General features: G+C 42.9%; 1 protein-coding gene across 3 annotated transcripts in view; it reads right to left on the bottom strand.

Moving 5' to 3' along the window:
• tead1a (TEA domain family member 1a) overlaps positions 1-20643 on the bottom strand; it is a 72998-nt gene that overhangs the window by 23744 nt on the left and 28611 nt on the right. For all 3 annotated transcript variants that reach the window (XM_072663009.1, XM_072663008.1, XM_072663010.1), the window contains one exon: positions 13181-13436. In XM_072663009.1, coding sequence (XP_072519110.1) covers positions 13181-13382 — 202 coding nt within the window. In that variant the 5' untranslated portion in view covers positions 13383-13436. The remainder of the gene's footprint in view (positions 1-13180; positions 13437-20643) is intronic.

Genomic DNA, 20643 nt, shown 5'->3' with positions numbered 1-20643 from the left:
AGTATTGGATGAAGCACCACCATCATTCCAGAGAGCACAGTTCTTCCACTGCTCCACAGCTCAATGCTGCTGGGGGGCTCTATACCCCCATTCTAGCCCACGCCTGGCATTAGGCAGCATGGTGCCAACAGGTTCATGTTTACTGATCTGCTCCAGAGAGTCCTATTCTATTGGCAGTACTTCTCAACAGGGGCTCGACAATCTTTGTGTGTGCCTTTGTACTTTAAATGAAGGGTGTCCATAAATATTTGGACACAGTGTATGACTATTTATTTAGACATTATACTATCTTAACTAACAGTAGTGGTTATTGTGGTTCGTTTTCTGAATGTATGCCATCAAACCGAGACCTTCTGAGAATCAACTTACATCACTAAGTTCATTATGTCATTAATGTGAATGAAGCCAGCGGTAAATACGCTACTTTTCCCCCCTCTGTCACGAATGTCCCTGAACGTCGTCTCCTGGTTCTGCTGGCTGCCTCGGCGTAGGTTAACACAAACGAAAGTCTGCATTTTCATGCCGACTCATTTCCAGTAACTGTGCTTGTTTTAAAAGAGACTCAACCACAATCCCATGGAGCATTACAGCACTAGGGTGATGTCAGACGCTGAAAGAGAGCCCAGCTAGCGGGCTCAATCTCATACACACCACACACACTCACACACACTCTCTTAATGTGGCTTCTCCATATAATGTCTTTGCTTACAAGCCCAGCTATGGAAAAAAAAAAAAAAAAGCTTCACTAGGGGAACAGCCGCTGATCCTCTAAGAGCCAATAAAAATAGCCTCTCATTTCATGCTCTTCAGATGGTCATTTCCATTCGTCATTTGTCAGGAGCTGTCAGGACCGCAACTGCAACCCTGCCCGGGGTGGAACCTCGCTTGTTTAAGACATACTTCAATTAGAGCTCAGAAAAGGAAGGCAAAGAGAGAGCTGGTTTTGAACTTCCACACTGCAGAGTGAAGGTCCCGGGCAAGACCGCACCACAAGGCGTGATGAATAAACAGATGACCGACCTCAGCTCCTCTAATCAAGCGGCCAAAACGGTCAAATCCTCGATTCCCTGAAGACATTTTAATCCAGCTAGCGCATCAAATTCATATTCAATCTACGCGTCCGTGCAGATGTTCCGTCACACACAAAATGGTTAAGGGGGTCCAAAGTAGTAAAGAAGTCCAAATCCAGTGGACAATGGCGCCGTCGCCCCGCTAGCCCTGATGGATGGCTCAAAGGTTTCAGGGTCTATTAGCATAACAATGCACCCAGCTAATAATACAGGGCTTTTCAGTAGGAGGTCCAAGTCTAAGGAATGAGGTTTACAAATTTCGTGTTGCAGTCATTTTTGTCATGGTGGTAAAAACGGAGTGGAATATGAATGATGATGTTACTATTAAGGAATCTGTCTGTTGCACAAAAACGGACACAAACCACAAACGCACCAAATTCATGCTGAAAAAGTTCTAAAAAAATCCTAAATAATTGTTTTTGGGTTTTTTTTAGGTTTTACAGATGTGCTGGCTGCTGGAATTCACTTGCATTGGCGTATATCAATTAGAAACCAGTAGTTTTTAATGTGTCACAGTATTAATATTGTCCAAATTAGACATCAAAGCTGCATTAATCAGTTCTATGTACTAATGCATGGTTGGCACAGGGTTAACTGCACTTAACTGTTTTAGCCAACCTTCAAGAGTTCAATCCGTCACTTTTAAACACTGGTTGCTTGTGCGTAATCCATTGTAACCTGCTGTTTCAAATAACTGCATTCGGAGAGGCCATTTGTTTAAACTCAGCTTAAGAACGGCTTGCAGTATTGCAGTAAGTTGACAATAACATCCCATCATCATGCAAAAAGCTCTTTGTTAATTTCTCATATTTCTCACACTAGAAATTTTTAGCAGATTTTTTAAAATCTATTTTCTCCTTAACTTTAGTCATTTTCAATTCCAATCCACTAGTTCGGACTCTCCCATCTCATGATGGCACCAGTGCAGGGAAGGTGACGGAGGCTAGCATGTGTAGGGCTGGGCAATGAATCGAAAAATGAATCATATTAGACATTTGAACCTGTAATCAACCTCAGTTTTGGTAAACTATTTCAATTAAGGCTGTAAACCATATTTACATACATATAGTTTCAGCACAGTCATCACAGTGTGTGCATGTGCAATAATCACACTGCAGGACGTGTAATGCCAAGTAAGGCAAATGAAATTTACATTACATTTACATTTATGGCATTTAGCTGACGCTCTTATCCAGAGTGACTTACAGAGTTACTCGTATTACAGAGAAGGGGCCAATGTAGTGTGAGGAGTCTTGCCCAGGGACTCTTATTGGTGTAGGGCAGCATAGTCACCCAGACCGGGAATCGAACCCCAATCTCCCACATGGTGTGGTAGCTCAGTGGCAGGTAGTGGTGTTATCCGTTGTGCCACACCAACCACCATACATTAAATCATATAGTATATCATTAAGTCATATAATTCACAATGTTCTCATTTTTCATTCTTACATATTATATCCATTATTATATATTACATATATACATTAAATCTATAAGCATCATTACAGTATGTTGGATTACTGATTTCTGGGTAAACCCGGTGAAAATACGGCACAATACATATAATCGCAGAAAACATATATTTTGCAGGATGGTGCCATTATGGTCCTAATTTTCTTTTACTTTTTTAATTCTGTGAATCTGATACATTTTTCTTCTTGTTTTTATACATACTACCGGTGTGTATCGGACTCCAGTCAGCATCATGGAGGGGATCTCGAACACTGACCCAACTTAGCAACACCAGCAGCTTCTATAGTCATTCGTTAACTGTAAATCGTATATGTAAATATTAAATTCATCTTGATATAGATTTGAGGTCTTATCATCCAGCACTACGTCACTAACTGCCACGTGCTGAGTAATCGAGGGAGAAGGAAGCCCAAACCACCCACCCAGAGATAGCAAGGCCAGTTATTCTCTCTGGAACTCTCAGTCATACATGGCTGTGGCATCACCAAAGATAAAATCTCCCAATGACAGGGCCAAAGTTTAGGCGGCTCGGCCTCTTAGGAGCCTTGAGCATCTGTTTTTTTTTTTTTTCATGAAAAAGTGAAGGTTTATAATCTCTTATGAGGTCAATTCAACACACAGCAATGTTAGTACAAATGAAGGACTGTTTACTTTTCAAGTTCTTGAAGACTTGAAGAATTCAGAGGATCCAGTGGCATTCGGAGGATTAATATGGAACAATTCTGCCTACCACAGGGATCAATGGCAGGGGTTTCAAAAACCATCATTTTCTCAATTCCTAATGGGAGCAGAATGGCGTTAAATTCTATTGATTTATATTTTATAATTTCCTTGAGTGGGACGTCCCGTCTAATAGCTGAAGTCATTTTTCTCCACTTTCTGTTTCTACTGCCATTCAGTGTACAGAAGATAAATAAACGCTAACACGCAGCGACTCCGAACACAAGGAATATTTTTTATTCGTTCTCCACAATTACCGAAATGATCTAAACCCAGCGGATTGTACAGTTTAACTGTGTGACAGATCTGGGTGGTAGACACGCGAAGCCTTGAAATTCCACCATACCACATGTCCCTGTGATCATTAGACTTAAACTTGACTTAAAGTAATGGCCAAACACGCCAACATCAGGAAAGATACAGAGCTTTAGCAGAGCAGAAAATAGCGCGAGGCTTACAATTCAGCCCCCTCTTTCAGACTTTCAGACCTGGCTAAAGCAGTCCTGCTATCTGAGGACATCTACCTGTTGATTCAGCATGCAAACGGTCGCTGAGAGTAAAAGCTAAAAATGCCATATGGTCAAACTAAATGTCAGCCTCCTAAAGCAGATGGGGGGGGGGGGGGTCGGACAGTCCCTTCGCTGGGAGTCCAGCAGCTTAGGCCGATGGTCTACAGTCCCACTGCAGGTGTTTCCCCTCAGAGCAGGGACGAAGGGGTGCGGCTAGATTTCCCCCGGCCAGAAAAAGCCTTTCACGCGCACTCTACACACACACACACACGCACACACACACACACACACACACACGCCTGCTACCATCTGATTAGAGCTAACCAGCTGTCCTTTGTGAGGGCCAGAGCCCGTAACATGATGACACCCCTCCGTCCGCAGCCCGTATTCACAGGGCCAGATGGCGTGAAACCGTGACGGAGAAGTCCTCAGTGTACCAGCGAGCTCCGAACCAAAGCTTTGATATGACTGAGCAACCAGAACACATTCAAGAGACGTGGCCTCCACATCATTAGACTGGATTTCACCAGGAGTCCCAGACAGACGCCCACGCGGACAACAGCGCGCTCCTAAAGTTTCTCTGATTAAGTAATGAATGCAGGACTGTCAGTCGCTTTCCTTAATTACAACCCTTAACTGATTCAATTTTACACTGATCATTAATCAAGTCATTATTAATTCAGCCATGTCACTCCACTGCTGCGCTCTCTTCACTGGCTTCCTGTAGCTGCTTCCCGCATCAGATTTAAAACCCTGACGCTGGCCTACAAAGCCAAGAACAGACCAGTCCCTCCGTACTTGATGGCGATGGTCAAAAGCCGATCCGCACCAAGAGCCCTTCGAGCTTCAAGTACGGCTCGGCTTGACCCGCCATCCCTCGAAATCCGCGGAAGACGAGTGTCCAGGCTTTTTTCTGTCCTGCACCGAAGTGGTGGAATGAGCTTCCCCTGGGTGTCCGAACAGCAGAGTCCAACGCTCGTTGTCTTCAAACCCAGACTGAAGACCCTCCTCTTCCGAGAGTACTTGGACGAATAGTTCTATGGTCACCTTAATGTCTTGTGTTTAGTAATGTCTAAAGTAATGTCTATCTTTGAACTATTAGTCTATTCTAACTAGCTGAGGTTTTTCTTGGGTAAATAGCAAAGCACTTTGTAAGTCGCTCTGGAGAAGAGCGTCTGCTAAATGCCGTAAATGTAAATGTAAATTATTAATTGTCAATTATTAATGCACATTTAACTCCCTGAAGTCATCTGTGTCACTGGTGACATGAATAAAACAATAGCTTGGTTATGGAGATCTGGTTAGAGAACAGAAGTTAGAATTCTATGGAAAATTAAACCATGGCATCAGGAGCTGAAGAACGTCATGATTTATAACCCAAGTTTTCAGTCTTTTAAGAAAACATCACCATTTAATTGCTGGAAAGCTAGAAAACAGAACCTGTAGACCAATCAGAGGTGCCGTTAATTAGCATCACATCTGTGAGCGCTGAGGATGATCGAGAAATGAAAAACGGCGGCTTCCTTTTCCTTAGGTTTTTTGTTTTGTTTATATGATCTGGAGAGTATGAGAGTTGTTTCCAGGCTGTGATTATGAGAAAGAATATAATACATAATATAATAATAATAATTATATATTAAATATTTACAATAATAATGATAAGCAGGAAAGCAGTGGTTAATATAACAGTATTAACACGATAATACAATAGACTTCTAGGCTGCTGGGAACGACTGCTATTCTACGTGGCAAACCGTGATCATTGCTCACACTTCGGGTGCTGGGAATACCCAAGCTTTTACTACTTTTACTTTTAGTCAGATGTGGCTGCTTTCCAACTTGTGAATACGGTAACCCTGCCGCTCTTCCTCACTTTGGATGCTGGAAATGACGAGAGCACATCTAAACGTTCTGCTAAGCTCCATCAACACCTCAGAGGTTACGGTAACCTGGATAACCCAGGTCTGTTGCTCTTCCTCACCAAGGATGCTGGAAATGACTCCGGGACCTGAGCTGAACCTGAGCTTTATGAACTCCTGAAGGTGTTTATTTTTTAATTTTGCTAGCATGGGTATCCCAATGATTGATGAACTGCTCAGAGGCTGGCTTAAGGTTGATTTCTGCTCAGTTTGGGCTGATATCCAGTGGGAAAGCGGTAACTTGTTACTTATTTTTTCAATTATTTTTTATTTTATTTGCAAATATTGTTTCTAAATGATTTGTCTATAATATAGAATATTAATAGAACAACATGCAGAACAGCCAACAGTACTCAGCACTACATTAACCACAGTGCCTGTAAAATAATATACATAACAATTCATAGTCTAGAATAGTCATAGTCCAGGTCAAATAAAACAAGCTTACACTCATTTGGACCTTTAAGGGGTAAAACTCTCCTACTTCTGCAGTCATATATAGTTTTGCTGTATTTTAAATATTTTTTTTCCTGTAATTTAATATTTTCCAAAAATACTGCAAAATTAAAAGTTATTCTAAGTCTATTATTGTTCAGTTTTAATGTTTAAAAGTGTCAAAATAATCACCTTCACTACTCTGTACACCAGCACCATGTTTTCCGACACTTCCTAGCCTCTGAAGCTCCTCTCTACCGCAGGATTGCTGTGTGATCATAAAGGCTGAGCATTTTAGCACACACTGCGTGTCTGAGGCTTATGACAGCAGCTCACACACCGAGTCATTAAGCTGTTATATACCAAATATATCAAGGTTTTGGGGAGTACTCCACGCTGCTGGGGAAGATGGCTATGCTGCGTTGTCTGATTGCACACAACAAACACTATACACATGGCAACAGCTGCCATGGTGGCGAAGGCTTGACTGCTAGTGTGGGTTCCTGCAAACTAGATTTCCTTCCTCTGGAGCTGCTGAACGACAGCGGCATTCCTGCTCACCACAGCCAACACACACCAAGAGTCAACACTCGGTTTGGAGTCATTTTCTTTAATAAGCGCAATTAAGCGTGCTTCCTGTGTGTATACGTACGTTTGAGTGTGGGGTTGTTTGTGTGCGAGTGTGTCCTAAAATGGCAAGCTGACTGGAAACATCACACCAGCCTGCTGGAAATCACACGTGGAAAATCCGACCAGCCCTGAATGACCGCTCGCTCGCTCGCTCGCTCTCTCTCTCCCCATTATGTTGAGTGTGTAGGGCTTTTTAATAGGAAACAGGGCCAACACTAAAGGAAAGGCTGAGATTTTAATAAGATAAACAAATAAACAAATGATTATGATTATAATGATGATGATTATTATTGTTATTATTATTAATAACGTTATTATTGTCAGTTATAAATAAGCTTATTATTTAAATGTATATGAAATAAATAAATATATTCAATAAATGAATATTAAATAAAATAATATTTCTATTAAAATACTATTTTCTATTATTTAAAATATACAGCAAATGTATATTTGATTTAATATATTTAATTATACAATTCAAATATAAAAATAAAAAATTAAAAGTTTTAATTATAAATGAAAAATACTGGCCAGCCTGAGCCTGGGGGCAGCTAGAAGACCTGAGGTCAGAGGATCTGAAGTATGGATGAAGTAATTCAGAGAATTAAGAAGATGCAAGACCAGGCAGAACTCTGAAGGTCAGTGCATTTAATATATACCTTTTTAAATATGATTTAAGGGAATTTGTTTTGCCTTCACCACCTGAAATTCAAGGGCATTTCATACATAAATGCGGTGTATACAGAATATAAAACGACCGATTTAACCTGAACAGCCCCAAACTTTCCATGTGAATACTTGTAACTAATTCATATTAACTTCTCCCATTTCTAACATTATCTGTACTCGAGCTCTACGGCGTTGAATGTTAAATACAGAATGTCGGTGGGGACATTTTTGCTGTTTGTCCCCTAAATTAATTTCCAAAGCTGATGTCAAAAGATTATGTATATGCATATATTATGCTGTACCTACCACCGGTTCAGTCGCAGGTGATCCACCTACATCTTTCATTATGAGAGCCACCGATATGCCTTCCCACAACAAAGTGGACACATCAACAGTGCTGGGGAATTTAAACTGGCTGTGGTTCTGAAGAAATACATTAGTGATTGAACAGTGACTAATATCCACACCTTTAAGAGTTTGGTTTTGCTCTCTGAGTGAGTACCCAGAGTGACTGTAAACGCTGAACATTAGAGGACCTGATTAACAGCTGGCTGGTGGAATACAACCACACGTAAAACAGGACTCTGTTTTTTGTTTGTAACGAGATATCAGTTTCCATCTCAGTCATCAAGCTGTAGGCAGACATCCATTTCCAACTGTTTGTGGGTGAACAGAGGTGGCGAGCTGACCTCCTGTTATTACTGTACTGCAGCTGATCAGAGATAAAAGTAAGGCTGTTTTAACTGACCCGAAACGAGTCCAAAACATTATTAATTATGGAAAAACTAGAACTTTGTCGCCTGTAGAAAGAATTGAAAGTCTATAGTTTATAGAAAGTCTCTTCCAGCCAAGACTGTCAATCATTTCCTTCCTAAGTGTAACCCCGCCTTCTTACGATGGAGCAGAATATTGGTGTAAACACTGATTTTTGGGGGAAACATTAAAAATGGGCCAATATTCGCACAGGGAAAGCTAGCTGTTGGAATTTGAAGACAGATTAGAGGAGATCTACGAGATGGGAAATGGGCTGTTCGGTCATTTAGACATGTAGGGATGGGTGGCTCTTGACCTGCTTTAGTTAGAGCTGCAAACCCTGCCTTGGTGTTGGCCCACCCACCCAAAACGTTTAACTCCTACACTAAATCCAACACTGTTCTGCTGCCGACCCACACCACGTTTAATCTTCTCGGATGCGACAGTTCTGTTTGTTCAGGAAGAAACCTAAAAATACTCACCAATTATGAGTACTGAAGTTTACAGCCCAAAATGACAAAACTAAGCACATGGACAAAAGTATTGAGACACCTGCTCATTCGGTCTTTCTACAGAAATCAAGGGTATTGGATTGCAAGAGTGTCACCAACTCACCACCCACACCTCACCCCAAACTCCCAAACTGCATCCACTGCTGACGGAGACTCACTGGAGCAGCTAAGCATGACCCTAATGACACCATCCATAATGCCAAATGTGGGGTGGAGGGGTAAAAAGCGGTGTACACTACATGGACAAAAGTATTGGGACACCTGCTCATTCAGTCTTTCTGCAGAAATCAAGGGCATTGGATTGTATTTGGCGACAATTGTGTCACCAAATCCCCACCCTACCTCACCCCAAAATTCCCAAAAGTGCACCTACTGCTGACGGAGACTCACTGGAGCAGATCGGCATGAACCTAATGACACCATACATAATGCCAAATGTGGGCTGGAGTGGTAAAAAGCCCCCCCGCCCGCCACTTTGCATTAGGCATTTGTGCCGATAGGTTCCTGTTTATCCTATTCTATTGGCAGTACTTCTCTACAGGGAATAGACGAGCTGCGTGTTCGCACACGCAATTTAAGTAGCTCAATATAGCTTATTAGAAGGGGTGTCCCAATACTGTATCCTGGTCCAGTCTGTTGTCCTCATGGTACTGAACTAGCTGCTGTCACACTGATACCCTACAAGATTCCCCTAAAAGAAAAATGTGTATAATCCATAAAGACACACCCGTCACATTTTCCTTCCAGCTCCACAGCAACATCCCTTGAGGTAGAAAATGTATTTCTTTTTCTTTTTTTTTTTTGATAAATAACCACCTGACCCCATTTTCTGAAATACAAAAGATGCCAAGCTCTTTTTTTCCAGAGCATATATAAAAACAGAATATACACAGGTTTGTCAGGGTGGCCCTGAGGCCTATTCTGAAAAGTGAAGACTTCTTCAACTTAAAAAAAAAGCCTGTCTCCAGGGCACAATACAGCACTCATCAAAAAGCAATTCACCATGCATTTTCACAAGCACTTCTTCCAGTTCTTTCATACACGGCGAAATCTCCCACTCTAATTCTGCAATTCAGAAAAGAGTAGAAAAGGTCCTACATATCGCAGTCGAAGAAAAACACGTGGGTCGGGGCATGTTCGGTTGGGTTCAACAACAGCTCAGTCATTTAGTGTCCGTAAAAATCAGCAAAGCTCTGCTAATGGGGGAAGAGATACCCAGTCTGGTAAGGGTCCTGTAGTGTACGCAAGGCTTTAGCTGATCCTGAGAGCTCATCAGAACATATGATCCATATTTGTGAGTTTAGGATTACAGCAGCTCTGCGTGAGGCCCCTCGCTCACAGGAACCAGCAACTGCTTGTTCTAGTGGTAGATGGAAATTACAGACCCTTGCACATGGCTGAAGAAACCCCCCGTATTGGATTTCGCTGTGTTTTCTGACCACAGCAACACAATTGGAGGCCATTGGTACATCTGACAGTGGAAACACATGAAGCATGAGCCCACATTTGAGAGGGCATCAGTCTGGTACGTCAGTGGAGAGCAAAGCTACATTTACTTCCTTTTATAATCCAATAAAGTGTTGAACCGTGATATGATCTGAACCGTTACACCCTCAGTGTTTTGTGATATGCACTGTATGTCTCTATGTTTGGATTATTTGTGCTACATCACCCTGTCCTACAATAAAGTTTAAACTATGTCTAAAATAGATGCAATGAAATGTGTGTTTCTACAGCTATATCAGGAATCAGAGACCCTTCAAGCACACCGGTACATCAGGACCAACCATAAGTCTAATATAATAATATAAGACTGCACACAGAGCGGTTCTGGTCCTATTGGCAGCAGAACAGACTTTATCCATAGGAGCACGGGCTAGACTCCGGCGCAGCTGAGACTCCTCTGAGGGCGGTTCATTTCTCGAGTGGAAGCACTAAGATTAAATCAGTCCTTCATCAGCCTCTGTAGGAGACTGTCAGATCTAATTAAGGCATGTTCTCTCTCCACCCGGGTTAATCACTCTCAAAAACAGTACAACAGTCGCTTCCGATAGCGGAGCTGACAAAAGAAATGTGGTAATTATCTCAAAAGGGAAAAAAAAATGTGACATGTTCCACGAGGACGAAAGGCTTTTTCATGTGCAGGTTATTTTGGGGCCGCAGCTTAAAAGATGGGGCAAAAAATAAATAAATAAATAAATAAAAGTTTTGGGTGTCGGTTGTGTGGTCAGTTGAGGTCACCCACTCGTCCAGCTGCTGGACAGAGCGCCCAGTCTGCAGCTGTCGCTGTGAGTGTGGCTTTCCAGCCTCCTCAGCACTGAACTCCACTGTTGGCACGGAACCACTCGGGCACAGAGGAGTGCCCCTCAGGTACGCAGAGAGATAAGCTCAGCCCCTCAGGTAAACAGCCAGATAAGCCCCAGTATGAAGGGAAGGCGGGGGGGGGTGACACATTGTTTTGAAGTGAGAGCCAGTTGCTATAGCGATGGCTGCTAATTATCTGCATAGAGCAGGAAGGAGAGAGGGAGTGAGGGCACTCGGGTCCCGTGTTTAAATCTGCTGTGGCGGAATACAAACACAACCCCTGGCCTTCTATGAAGACGATGCGCTAGGAAGAACTTTGATATCCTCGGGTTCAGATAACAGGCTGAGCTTTCAAAGGATGGTTTAACACGCTGGCAATTCATCCCCTTATTCAACCAGGCTAATTCATTATCAGATCAATACAGCCTTTTCCTTCCTATGTAGTTTGAAAGTAGGTTCGTCACAGATTAGCTTAGATGGAATAAAAGTGTCTGCTTAGAGCTTGTATTTAAGCCACACACACACACACACACACACACACACACATACATATATTTATATTTATATACGTGTATATATATATAAATATACCCTGTTAATATACCCTTTTGGACATCAGTCAAATCCTGTCCGTTGCTCGTATATGTATATATATATACACACACACGAGCAAAAGGGCATATTAACAGGGTACCGGGTGACGGGCGGTAGCATCTCGGAAATCGCTCACTTCGTGGGATGTTCTAGAGCTGCTGTGGTGAAGGTGTACCGACACTGCATTGACTGCCTCCCAATGGCATAACAGCGAAGCCCCCTGGGCTATTTCTGCCAGGGAGTGGCACACAGCAATCGACGTGCCACTGTGGACCAGTTAACCTCTATAACAAACACCTTTTGTTACCTAATACAGTCCATATGAGCCAAGGGTGGTTATTCCCTGTCTGAAGGGATGTACAATGACATGAGAATCATCACTATCTTTCTATCTACCTGCTGATGTACCTATTCGTCCAGCTAGCCATCCATCTATCTATATAATATATGCATATACGTATATGTACATATATGTATAGTGAGCCATCTTGTTGTGTACATAGTACATATTTATCATACATATATATTGGACATATTATTGGACAGATGTTTAGATTTGACTGGTATACTGGTGTTTAGACAAACTGATTTCTGCTAATGTATTTATTATATATTATACATTTTTTATTCATTGAAACTCATTATAAACGTCCTATTTCTCTGTACCGTTAATCCAGGTAGATTTAGTCCTAAAATCGTACATTTTATGAACCCTTATGTATCTTCAGCAGTAAGCAATAGGGCGCCCAAGAACTTTGCACAGCTCTGATCTACTACAAGCATATTTGCAAAATACTTTCCAAATGAACCGCTTACTCATCTTGGGATCGGCCGCCTAACGGAATCCATCAGATCAAGATGTAGTTTAATCAGGGTCAGCAGAACTAGTCCTACATGCTTTCCGCTTCTGTAGAACAAGCTAGATAATGATGGAAAGAGTGAGAAATACAGAGAAACTGTGAAAAAGAGAGAAAGAGCGTGCGAGAGTGTGTGTGTGTATTGGGGGGGGGGGGGCAGGGGGGTAGTAGTATTCCCTCTTTCCATGACATCACCCCATGCGGGAGTTGAGGAGGGGGGCAGAACGCAGCTGGTATCAGCCGAAACACCATCTGCTCCTCCTCTCTAATGGTTCACGCTGGCTTTACAACAGAACCCATCATAGCTGCCTCTCGCCACACAGCAGCCTGACAGAGCCGCCGCCACTGGGGACCACAAGCATGTAAGAGCTTAGACTGCTGATCTGGGATCAGATGTTACCTTTCATATTCTAAAGAACATGGCGGCTGTGAGGAGAAGGGGAACATGCCCTAGACCAAGAATCTCTGACGTGATGAGGAGACGTCTAATAGATGTAGCCTCTGGAGATTCACCACTTCTCGCTCTCGTCAGAGTTTCCTGAGAACTCTCTTACACGTCACCTTCCCCAGAATCCCACAGGGTTATCTCAGAGTCACTCCGTTAAACAACTTGAGGCTCAGCACAACCCACAACACCTACGAATACCAGTTCAGATGTAAACCATTCCTCCAGTTGATTCATGTGTTTCAGATTAAACATCCAGAGGGTCGACGTTTGCTCGCCTGACTCACCGTACATCTTGCCTTCGTCCGACAGGATGATTTTCCGGCGGCCGCACGGCGGGTAGATGGCCAGGGCTTCCTGGAAGCTCTGCTCAATGTCAGGGCTCCACACGCCCTCGGCATCATTGTCCATGGGCTTATCTGCTGAGTCGCTCATCCTCTCGATGTCCTCGCCGCCACTTTCGCTGCCGCTCCAGCTGCCTGGATCCATGGCAATGGCTAGAATCTCCAAGCCCAAGCCTGGAGAAGACTAAATGGCAGGAACCTGCAAGACACATCCAAAAAGTTAGAGGAAAGGATAGTTGGCCATCATAGGAAAAAACACAATGAGGGAGCAAGGACTCTTTTGAGATGACTCAAATGGATGGATGGAGGGATGGATGGGCTTTTACATTGTATGACCATTGGATGGATGGATGGATGGATGGATGGATAGATGGGCTTTTACATTGTATGACCATTGGATGGATGGATGGATGGATGGATGGAGGGATGGATGGGCTTTTACATTGTATGACCATTGGATGGATGGATGGATGGATGGATGGATAGATGGGCTTTTACATTGTATGACCATTGGATGGATGGATGGATGGATGGATGGGCTTTTACATTGTATGACCATTGGATGGATGGATGGGCTTTTACATTGTATGACCATTGGATGGATGGATGGGCTTTTACATTGTATGACCATTGGTTGGATGGATGGATGGATGGGCTTTTACATTGTATGACCATTGGATGGATGGATGGATGGATGGATGGATGGGCTTTTACATTGTATGACCATTGGATGGATGGATGGATGGATGGATGGGCTTTTACATTGTATGACCATTGGATGGATGAATGGATGGATTGATGGAGGGATGGATAGATGGGCTTTTACATTGTATGACCATTGGATGGATGGATGGATGGATGGATGGGCTTTTACATTGTATGACCATTGGATGGATGGATGGGCTTTTACATTGTATGACCATTGGATGGATGGATGGATGGATGGAGGGATGGATGGATAGATGGGCTTTTACATTGTATGACCATTGGATGGATGGATGGATGGATGGAGGGATGGATAGATGGGCTTTTACATTGTATGACCATTGGATGGATGGATGAATGGATGGAGGGATGGATGGAGGGATGGATAGATGGGCTTTTACATTGTATGACCATTGGTTGGATGGATGGATGGATGGGCTTTTACATTGTATGACCATTGGATGGATGGATGAATGGATGGAGGGATGGATAGATGGGCTTTTACATTGTATGACCATTGGATGGATGGATGGGCTTTTACATTGTATGACCATTGGATGGATGGATGGGCTTTTACATTGACCATGACCATTTCATGACAAACAGAAAAACTGGACCACTGCAAAATGTGCTGATTATTTTGCTGAACATTAATATGATTACAATCATATTTCACTTATATGTGAAAATCATTCATCAAGTATTTCATAAACAACACAATTTATTAGGAGCTGGCCATCAAACCGAGCCCAGACCCCCAAAGGCTCTAAACGTATTCAGAGCCATAAAAAACAGGAAGGAGCTCTGAACAAGAGAAGGAGAGAAGAAAGTGAATGTGACGCCGGCGTTCAGCCACAAGGGGATGTGGTAGGATGTGAGCAGTAGACAGACATGGAGAGTTCAGAAGCTTCTCTGGTCTCTCAGCTGCTTTATTCATTTGCCTGTTTATTTAATATTTACAGTCACAGGAAAACATTTTTAACAAACAGTGGAACGACACAAACAACAATTTTTAAACCCCCCTCCCCAGACTCCTCTGCATCTCCAAGCTTCTCTCTGAAGGCCTCAGGGAGCTCTCTGGATCTGGCCATGATGGTGATCTTCTTCACCCCTCACTTCAACCATCAATCCAGAGCAGACCAGACTAAACGTCTGAGGTTTAAATAAGACTCCAGACCCCTCCAGAATAATCCTCTCCAACCATGTTCTGATGTTTTAATATGTTTATGTACGTTTTAATACAAAGCCTTTTTATTGGGTGGCCTCATTTCTTTCACTGTAGGTCACTTAGTAAATAAAGCTTTGTCTCCATTTATATATGAATTTATTTGTTTTGGCACATATTGTTTTACACAAGTCTTTTAAAGGCTTGGTTGTTCATCTTTTTCCAGTAAAATATGAAACGTCTTGGGAATCTTTCAAAGGCTTCACATCCCTAGGAAATTAAACCCTTATCCACTGTATTTAGTGAAGTATTCACAAACTAGGAAAGTACTTTTGCTGAATTAATTTCTCGGTCATTTCTTGGCATGTGACTCTTGGAGTTGGGGAGTTTTAGCTGGAAGGGATTTTTGTGTTTTCTGTTTAACGAAATATAGAAGGTTGCTTACATTCATTTGAGCTCACCGTTTCTGCCTTGTTAACACGGGGATTTCCCTTATTGGAGAAAACGAAGAGAACACGATGTGGCAAAAATAAAATGCAGTGGGGAGGAGGAGGAGGAGGAGGAGGAGGAGGAGGCCTAAAGCTGTGTGGCTGGAAGTTTTGAAGAAAAGAAAAAAAAGAGGTGGCATATTTTCTCCACACCAGAGGAAATGTGCACGGTCTGTCCCATCCCAAAGGATTGACTTCTGGAAAGAAAATGCCCTATTAAAATTTTGGGAGGAAAGAACAAGAGGGGGAAAAAAAAACATCCAGAAAGGAATAACGATGGACTGTGAATCCATCTTCACACCAAGACTTCTTATTTGACAAGATCTAATTAAAAACCAAGTAATATCATGATGCCGAAAGCCTGGAGAGGGTGGGCCACCTTTGAAAGGCCATGCAAGAAAATGAGAAAACACATAAGCTAAGTGCTAATTCAAGAGTGGCGCTTAATCCGAAACAGCTGGTCTCTCACTGGAGAACAGTTACAAGCTGTCAATGTTGTCAACCAAGCCCTTTAAATTCATGGTGGGAGACTGCTGAATAAAAAAGTCCTTTTTACTAAATCACGGCATGAATGTGGGGTTTATCCAGAGGGCAGTCAGTGAGCACCACTGTGCGGTGCACTCAGTGTGTTCAACTCTGGCCTATATCTGGAAGAGTGTCTTGTAGTCCATACAGACACTGCACATGCATTTTTACGCACCACCTGTATGTAGAGGCATGTAGAGGCTGCACTGATTTCGCTTGGTGTCTGAGGAACCACCGGAGGACCTCAATATGCCTTCAAATTCTCACAACCAGTCTCACATTTCTTTAAACCATCAAGTTATGAATCAAATGATGGGCCAAAATGAACAGGGACAAAAGTATTGGGACACCTACACGTTACATCTACAGGAGCTTTTATGAGATCCCATTCTAAACCCACTGGCATTAATATGGAGCTGGTCCCCCTGTGCTCTAAGCAGCAGCAGGTCTGGAGCTCTGCACTCACTTTTCTGCACTCTGCTCTGAGCTCAGCACTCGGCCCTGACCCCGCTCTGTAACTTTACGTGGTCTGACAGACACTCGGTGGCTGAGCTGCTCTCTGTGAGCTGTTCCTCCTAAACTCTTCCACTGTTCAATAATAACACCACTCACAGCTGATGGAGGAAGATCTAGGAGGGAGAAAATTTCACCAGCTGACTTCTTGTTGTAGCGGTGTCTCCTATTACATACAGAACCACGCTGGAGTTCAGGGAGCTCTTCAGGACTGTGTGGGGCTTACTTTTACACACTTGTTGGCACCATGCTGCCTAATGCCAGGTGCGGGCTAGAGAGGTATAAAGCCCCCCAGCATTGAGCTGTGGAGCAGTGGAAGAACTGTGTTCTCTGGAATGATGGATGGTGCCTCATCCAATACTTTTGGGATTTGAGGATGATGTGGGGTGGTGATCGTCCAACATCCTGACCTCACTATCGCTCTTGTCGCTGAATGCAATTAAGTAATCAAATCCTCTGAGCCATGCTCTTCCAAAATCGAACCTTAGAGAACAGTCACTCCAACAAAAGCAGGATAAACTCTTCTTTAATACCTTTGATTTCAGAGGAAACAAAAAAACAAAACAAAAAAAATGCAGGTGTCCCAATACTTTTGTCCAAATAGTATCATTATGTTAGTTCAGTAGCACACATACACACACACACACACACCACATAAGTTAAACCACATATTCTGTGATGAGCTCTGACTACTAGCATGAAGCTTTCCAAGGAAATGCCCAATGGAAACAGAGCAGCCTTTGTAGAGCTCACTCCATGTGTTTCCTGTTGAATCTGAGGACGACTCACACCGTGTGTTTGTGTGTGTGTTAGTTCCAGAGACACAGTGTCTGTCTGTGTCTGAGTGTGCGTGTGTGTGTGTGTGTGTTTGTACATCTGAGAGTAGTGAGTGTGTGTGAAAATGTGTTTGGAAGGGTCTCTCAACAAGCCTCCACAGCTAGGACTGAATTATTGGTCTTTGGTGCGCTGACTGTTGTTGGTGCAGGGGAAAAAAAGCCTCTCTGGTCTGTGTGAGCAAGCCGTAAAGAGCGAGCGCGCTCCAAACCGCTAAAACGCTTATCATCTTCCTGACTCAGAGATGAACTCAGACGATAATCACTTCCAGCACACTGCTGTGGCTTTCGCCCAGGACTGCTACGCGCCGGGTAGAGTTTTCAACTGATACAGAGCATCGCCTAGAAGTGTCGAACAAGAAAAGCTGCCCTGATTCAAAAAGATACAACCCGACTTTCCACAAGTGCTTCTTTCAGACCGGAGAGTCGTGCAGCAGCACTGTGTAGAGCGTTTAGGCCCCGCTCGAGAAAACTAGAATGAGAAGCTCCTACAGAAAGTCGAGGTGGTTTTCCATCACTGTGCTCATTAGAACATCTCCAAAGCTGGGCTGGGCGATATGGTGAAAACACTGTTAGGGATGCGCCGATACCACTTCTTCATTTCTGATACCGATACCAGATTTTCAAGAGTCAAGAGTCTGCTAAATACTCGATACGCGGCAATAAATCCTGACAGTCCTTAAAAAGACCAGCATGTACTGGTTGAGTAACGGCACATCTGAAAAGTTTTAGAGCTGTGACACAATAAAAATGGCCACAGTGCAGTAAGCAAGTAGGGAAGCCTAATCTTTCATTTGCTTTATTTGGAGTCTAAAATTCACATTTCATTACGAGTACACGTCTCTATGTAAAAAGCTAATAATCTTCAGTGTTTGGCTTCAAAACAAGCTGCTTAAACTCTTACATTTTTGGTTTTAGAATCAAAAACACTACATGGAAAGAAAAAGTGCTAAACGTTCATTAAATGTCTGTTTAATGGTGATAACTATTTATGACTGGTTGTTTGAACATTTGTTTACATAAAGTATGCAAACCAAAATTTAAAAAAAAATTATTAATTATTTTTAAAAAATGGCATCAGTAAGCTTAATGGTTTCGGTGGTACAACACTTAATATTGTATCAGGATGAAAGATAACTAAAGATATTTTCACGATACGTGATATTCATCGGGATAGACGTGATCGCAGACTAAATGCATCAGTAGTGACTACCATCCAAACACTCTCCCATATTTAGCACAGTGATTTTTACTGAAATGTGCTGCACTGTATCCTGTTAAACCAGGAGACTAATTACACTGTTTGTAATGAAACGTGCAGCTGATCAGTGTTATTTAAGCATAAAACAATTTTCTTAATATGCCTAACCCACCCCCCAAAAAACAGTGTATCACAATAAGAACATTGATCACAATACAGTAAAATATTGTCACTGTATTGCTCAGCTCTACTCAAAGTTCTCCTCCATCATGGAGTCTAGTATTATGTTGAGTTCTCCTCAGATCAACACCTGGTTTGGTAAATCAGGGCTTAATGATGGTAAATCAGGTGAAGCTCGTGGCAGTTCTGGATGGGCAGTGCAGAGCCATTGTTTACATTCGGCATTTCAGAACGTCAAAAGCAGCCTTTGAAAAGAAGTGCATCATGATCGGAGCATCCGCAGGACCAGACGGTTCCAGTCACCGGCCACCCGCTCCAACTGATCATCTCACTGAATCTTTTTCTTGCGTTTACTTGTGTTTTCACAAACCACAAAAACCTTGTGGATGGAAAACCCGGTACTCTGAGCTCAAATCTCCATTCATAAGCATAACAGAAACAGGGGACGGGGGCAGTTTGGGCTTGGTCTCAATGCACAGATTAAAGCTAGACCTCGCCTAAATAAGAGCGTCTACCTTAAAAGTGTAATTCAGTCTAAGACTAGGGTTAATCCGTGTCTGGAAAACTGGCCTTTCATGTTTGGGAAAGCCCCTCCAATCTCAAAAGAGCTGTGACTGTCCTCCCTTACACACACAGTGACCCTCCCTTAACCTCCCTGTACATCAGGAAATGAAAAGGAATTGTCCAGCTGGCGAAGAAAGTCCACTATAAATCTTGGGTGGCTCATAATTTAATAATAAACAGCTTTTGTACGGAAACGAATACAGTTGCGAACGATTTGGAACTGGACCACAGAACCGAGGGGTGGGCTTGAAACTAGCGTGGATTTGCGATGATTAAAGAGGACTCTATGGTGATGGCTTAATCTGACAGAGGCAGCTGCAGACACACCTCACGCCCTGTAATTAACAAAGTTCACACTTCAAAAAGGGGGAAAAGACAGAGAGGAAAGAGCAGAGGGGCAACGTAAGCGAGACAGGTTTACTCACCTGTGAATATTAGAGCGTAAAGCTGCCGATCTGGACAGTAAGTGTTTATCTGCTCAGGAAAACACTGATATTAGAATAATCAATAAAGTGGTGGAGGTTCATTAGAACATCTCCAAAGTTCTCCTCTCTCATGGAGTCTAGTATTATTTAGAGTTCTCCTCAGATCAACACCTGGTTTGGTGGTAAATCAGGGCTTAATGATGGTAAATCAGGTTAGCTGCTGCTGCTGCTGCTGATGGAGTTGAACACATCCTCCACGCTGTGCTGGCTGGACTGGGGGGCGTCCAGGAGGAACCTGGAGGAACCGAGCTCTGTTCTTCAGACTAGCTCACCGACAAGATCTCACTACTTTCTTTCTTCAGAATGAGAAGCTCTTGTTTATGCTCACCTGCATCTGTTCTGATGAGATCTGGAGCTTCTACAGTTAGAAACTCTCTAACTGCTGAGAGATGATGGGATTAGGTGATAGACCGGGTCACTTCAAGCGTCTTGAGTATCAGGATTCTATCTGGAGGCCAAGCCACATAACAACGCAAGTGTAAACGCACCCAAGATACAAATCCGACCACTCAAACCACTTCAGGAGGTGGTCCGGAATGCATCAGTCTCTCAGATACACATTCACCAACCAAAAGCCCACCCAGTACAACCAGAACACCAGTAATAATTGCCATGCAGCGAGCGAATTTGCATATTCTGTCGATAGAATAGCGATCTGATTACAGTCTGACTGTGACCCAGTGTAAACGCATGTGGCTAAAATCTAATCAGGATACACTCCAGATACTAGTCACATGACGTGAGCGG

Source organism: Salminus brasiliensis, chromosome 19 (assembly GCF_030463535.1).
Source record: "Salminus brasiliensis chromosome 19, fSalBra1.hap2, whole genome shotgun sequence".
In the NCBI taxonomy this organism is placed as follows: domain Eukaryota; kingdom Metazoa; phylum Chordata; class Actinopteri; order Characiformes; family Bryconidae; genus Salminus; species Salminus brasiliensis.
The sequence above is the reverse complement of the archived record's forward strand: the minus strand, read 5'-3'. Positions and strand labels throughout refer to the sequence as shown.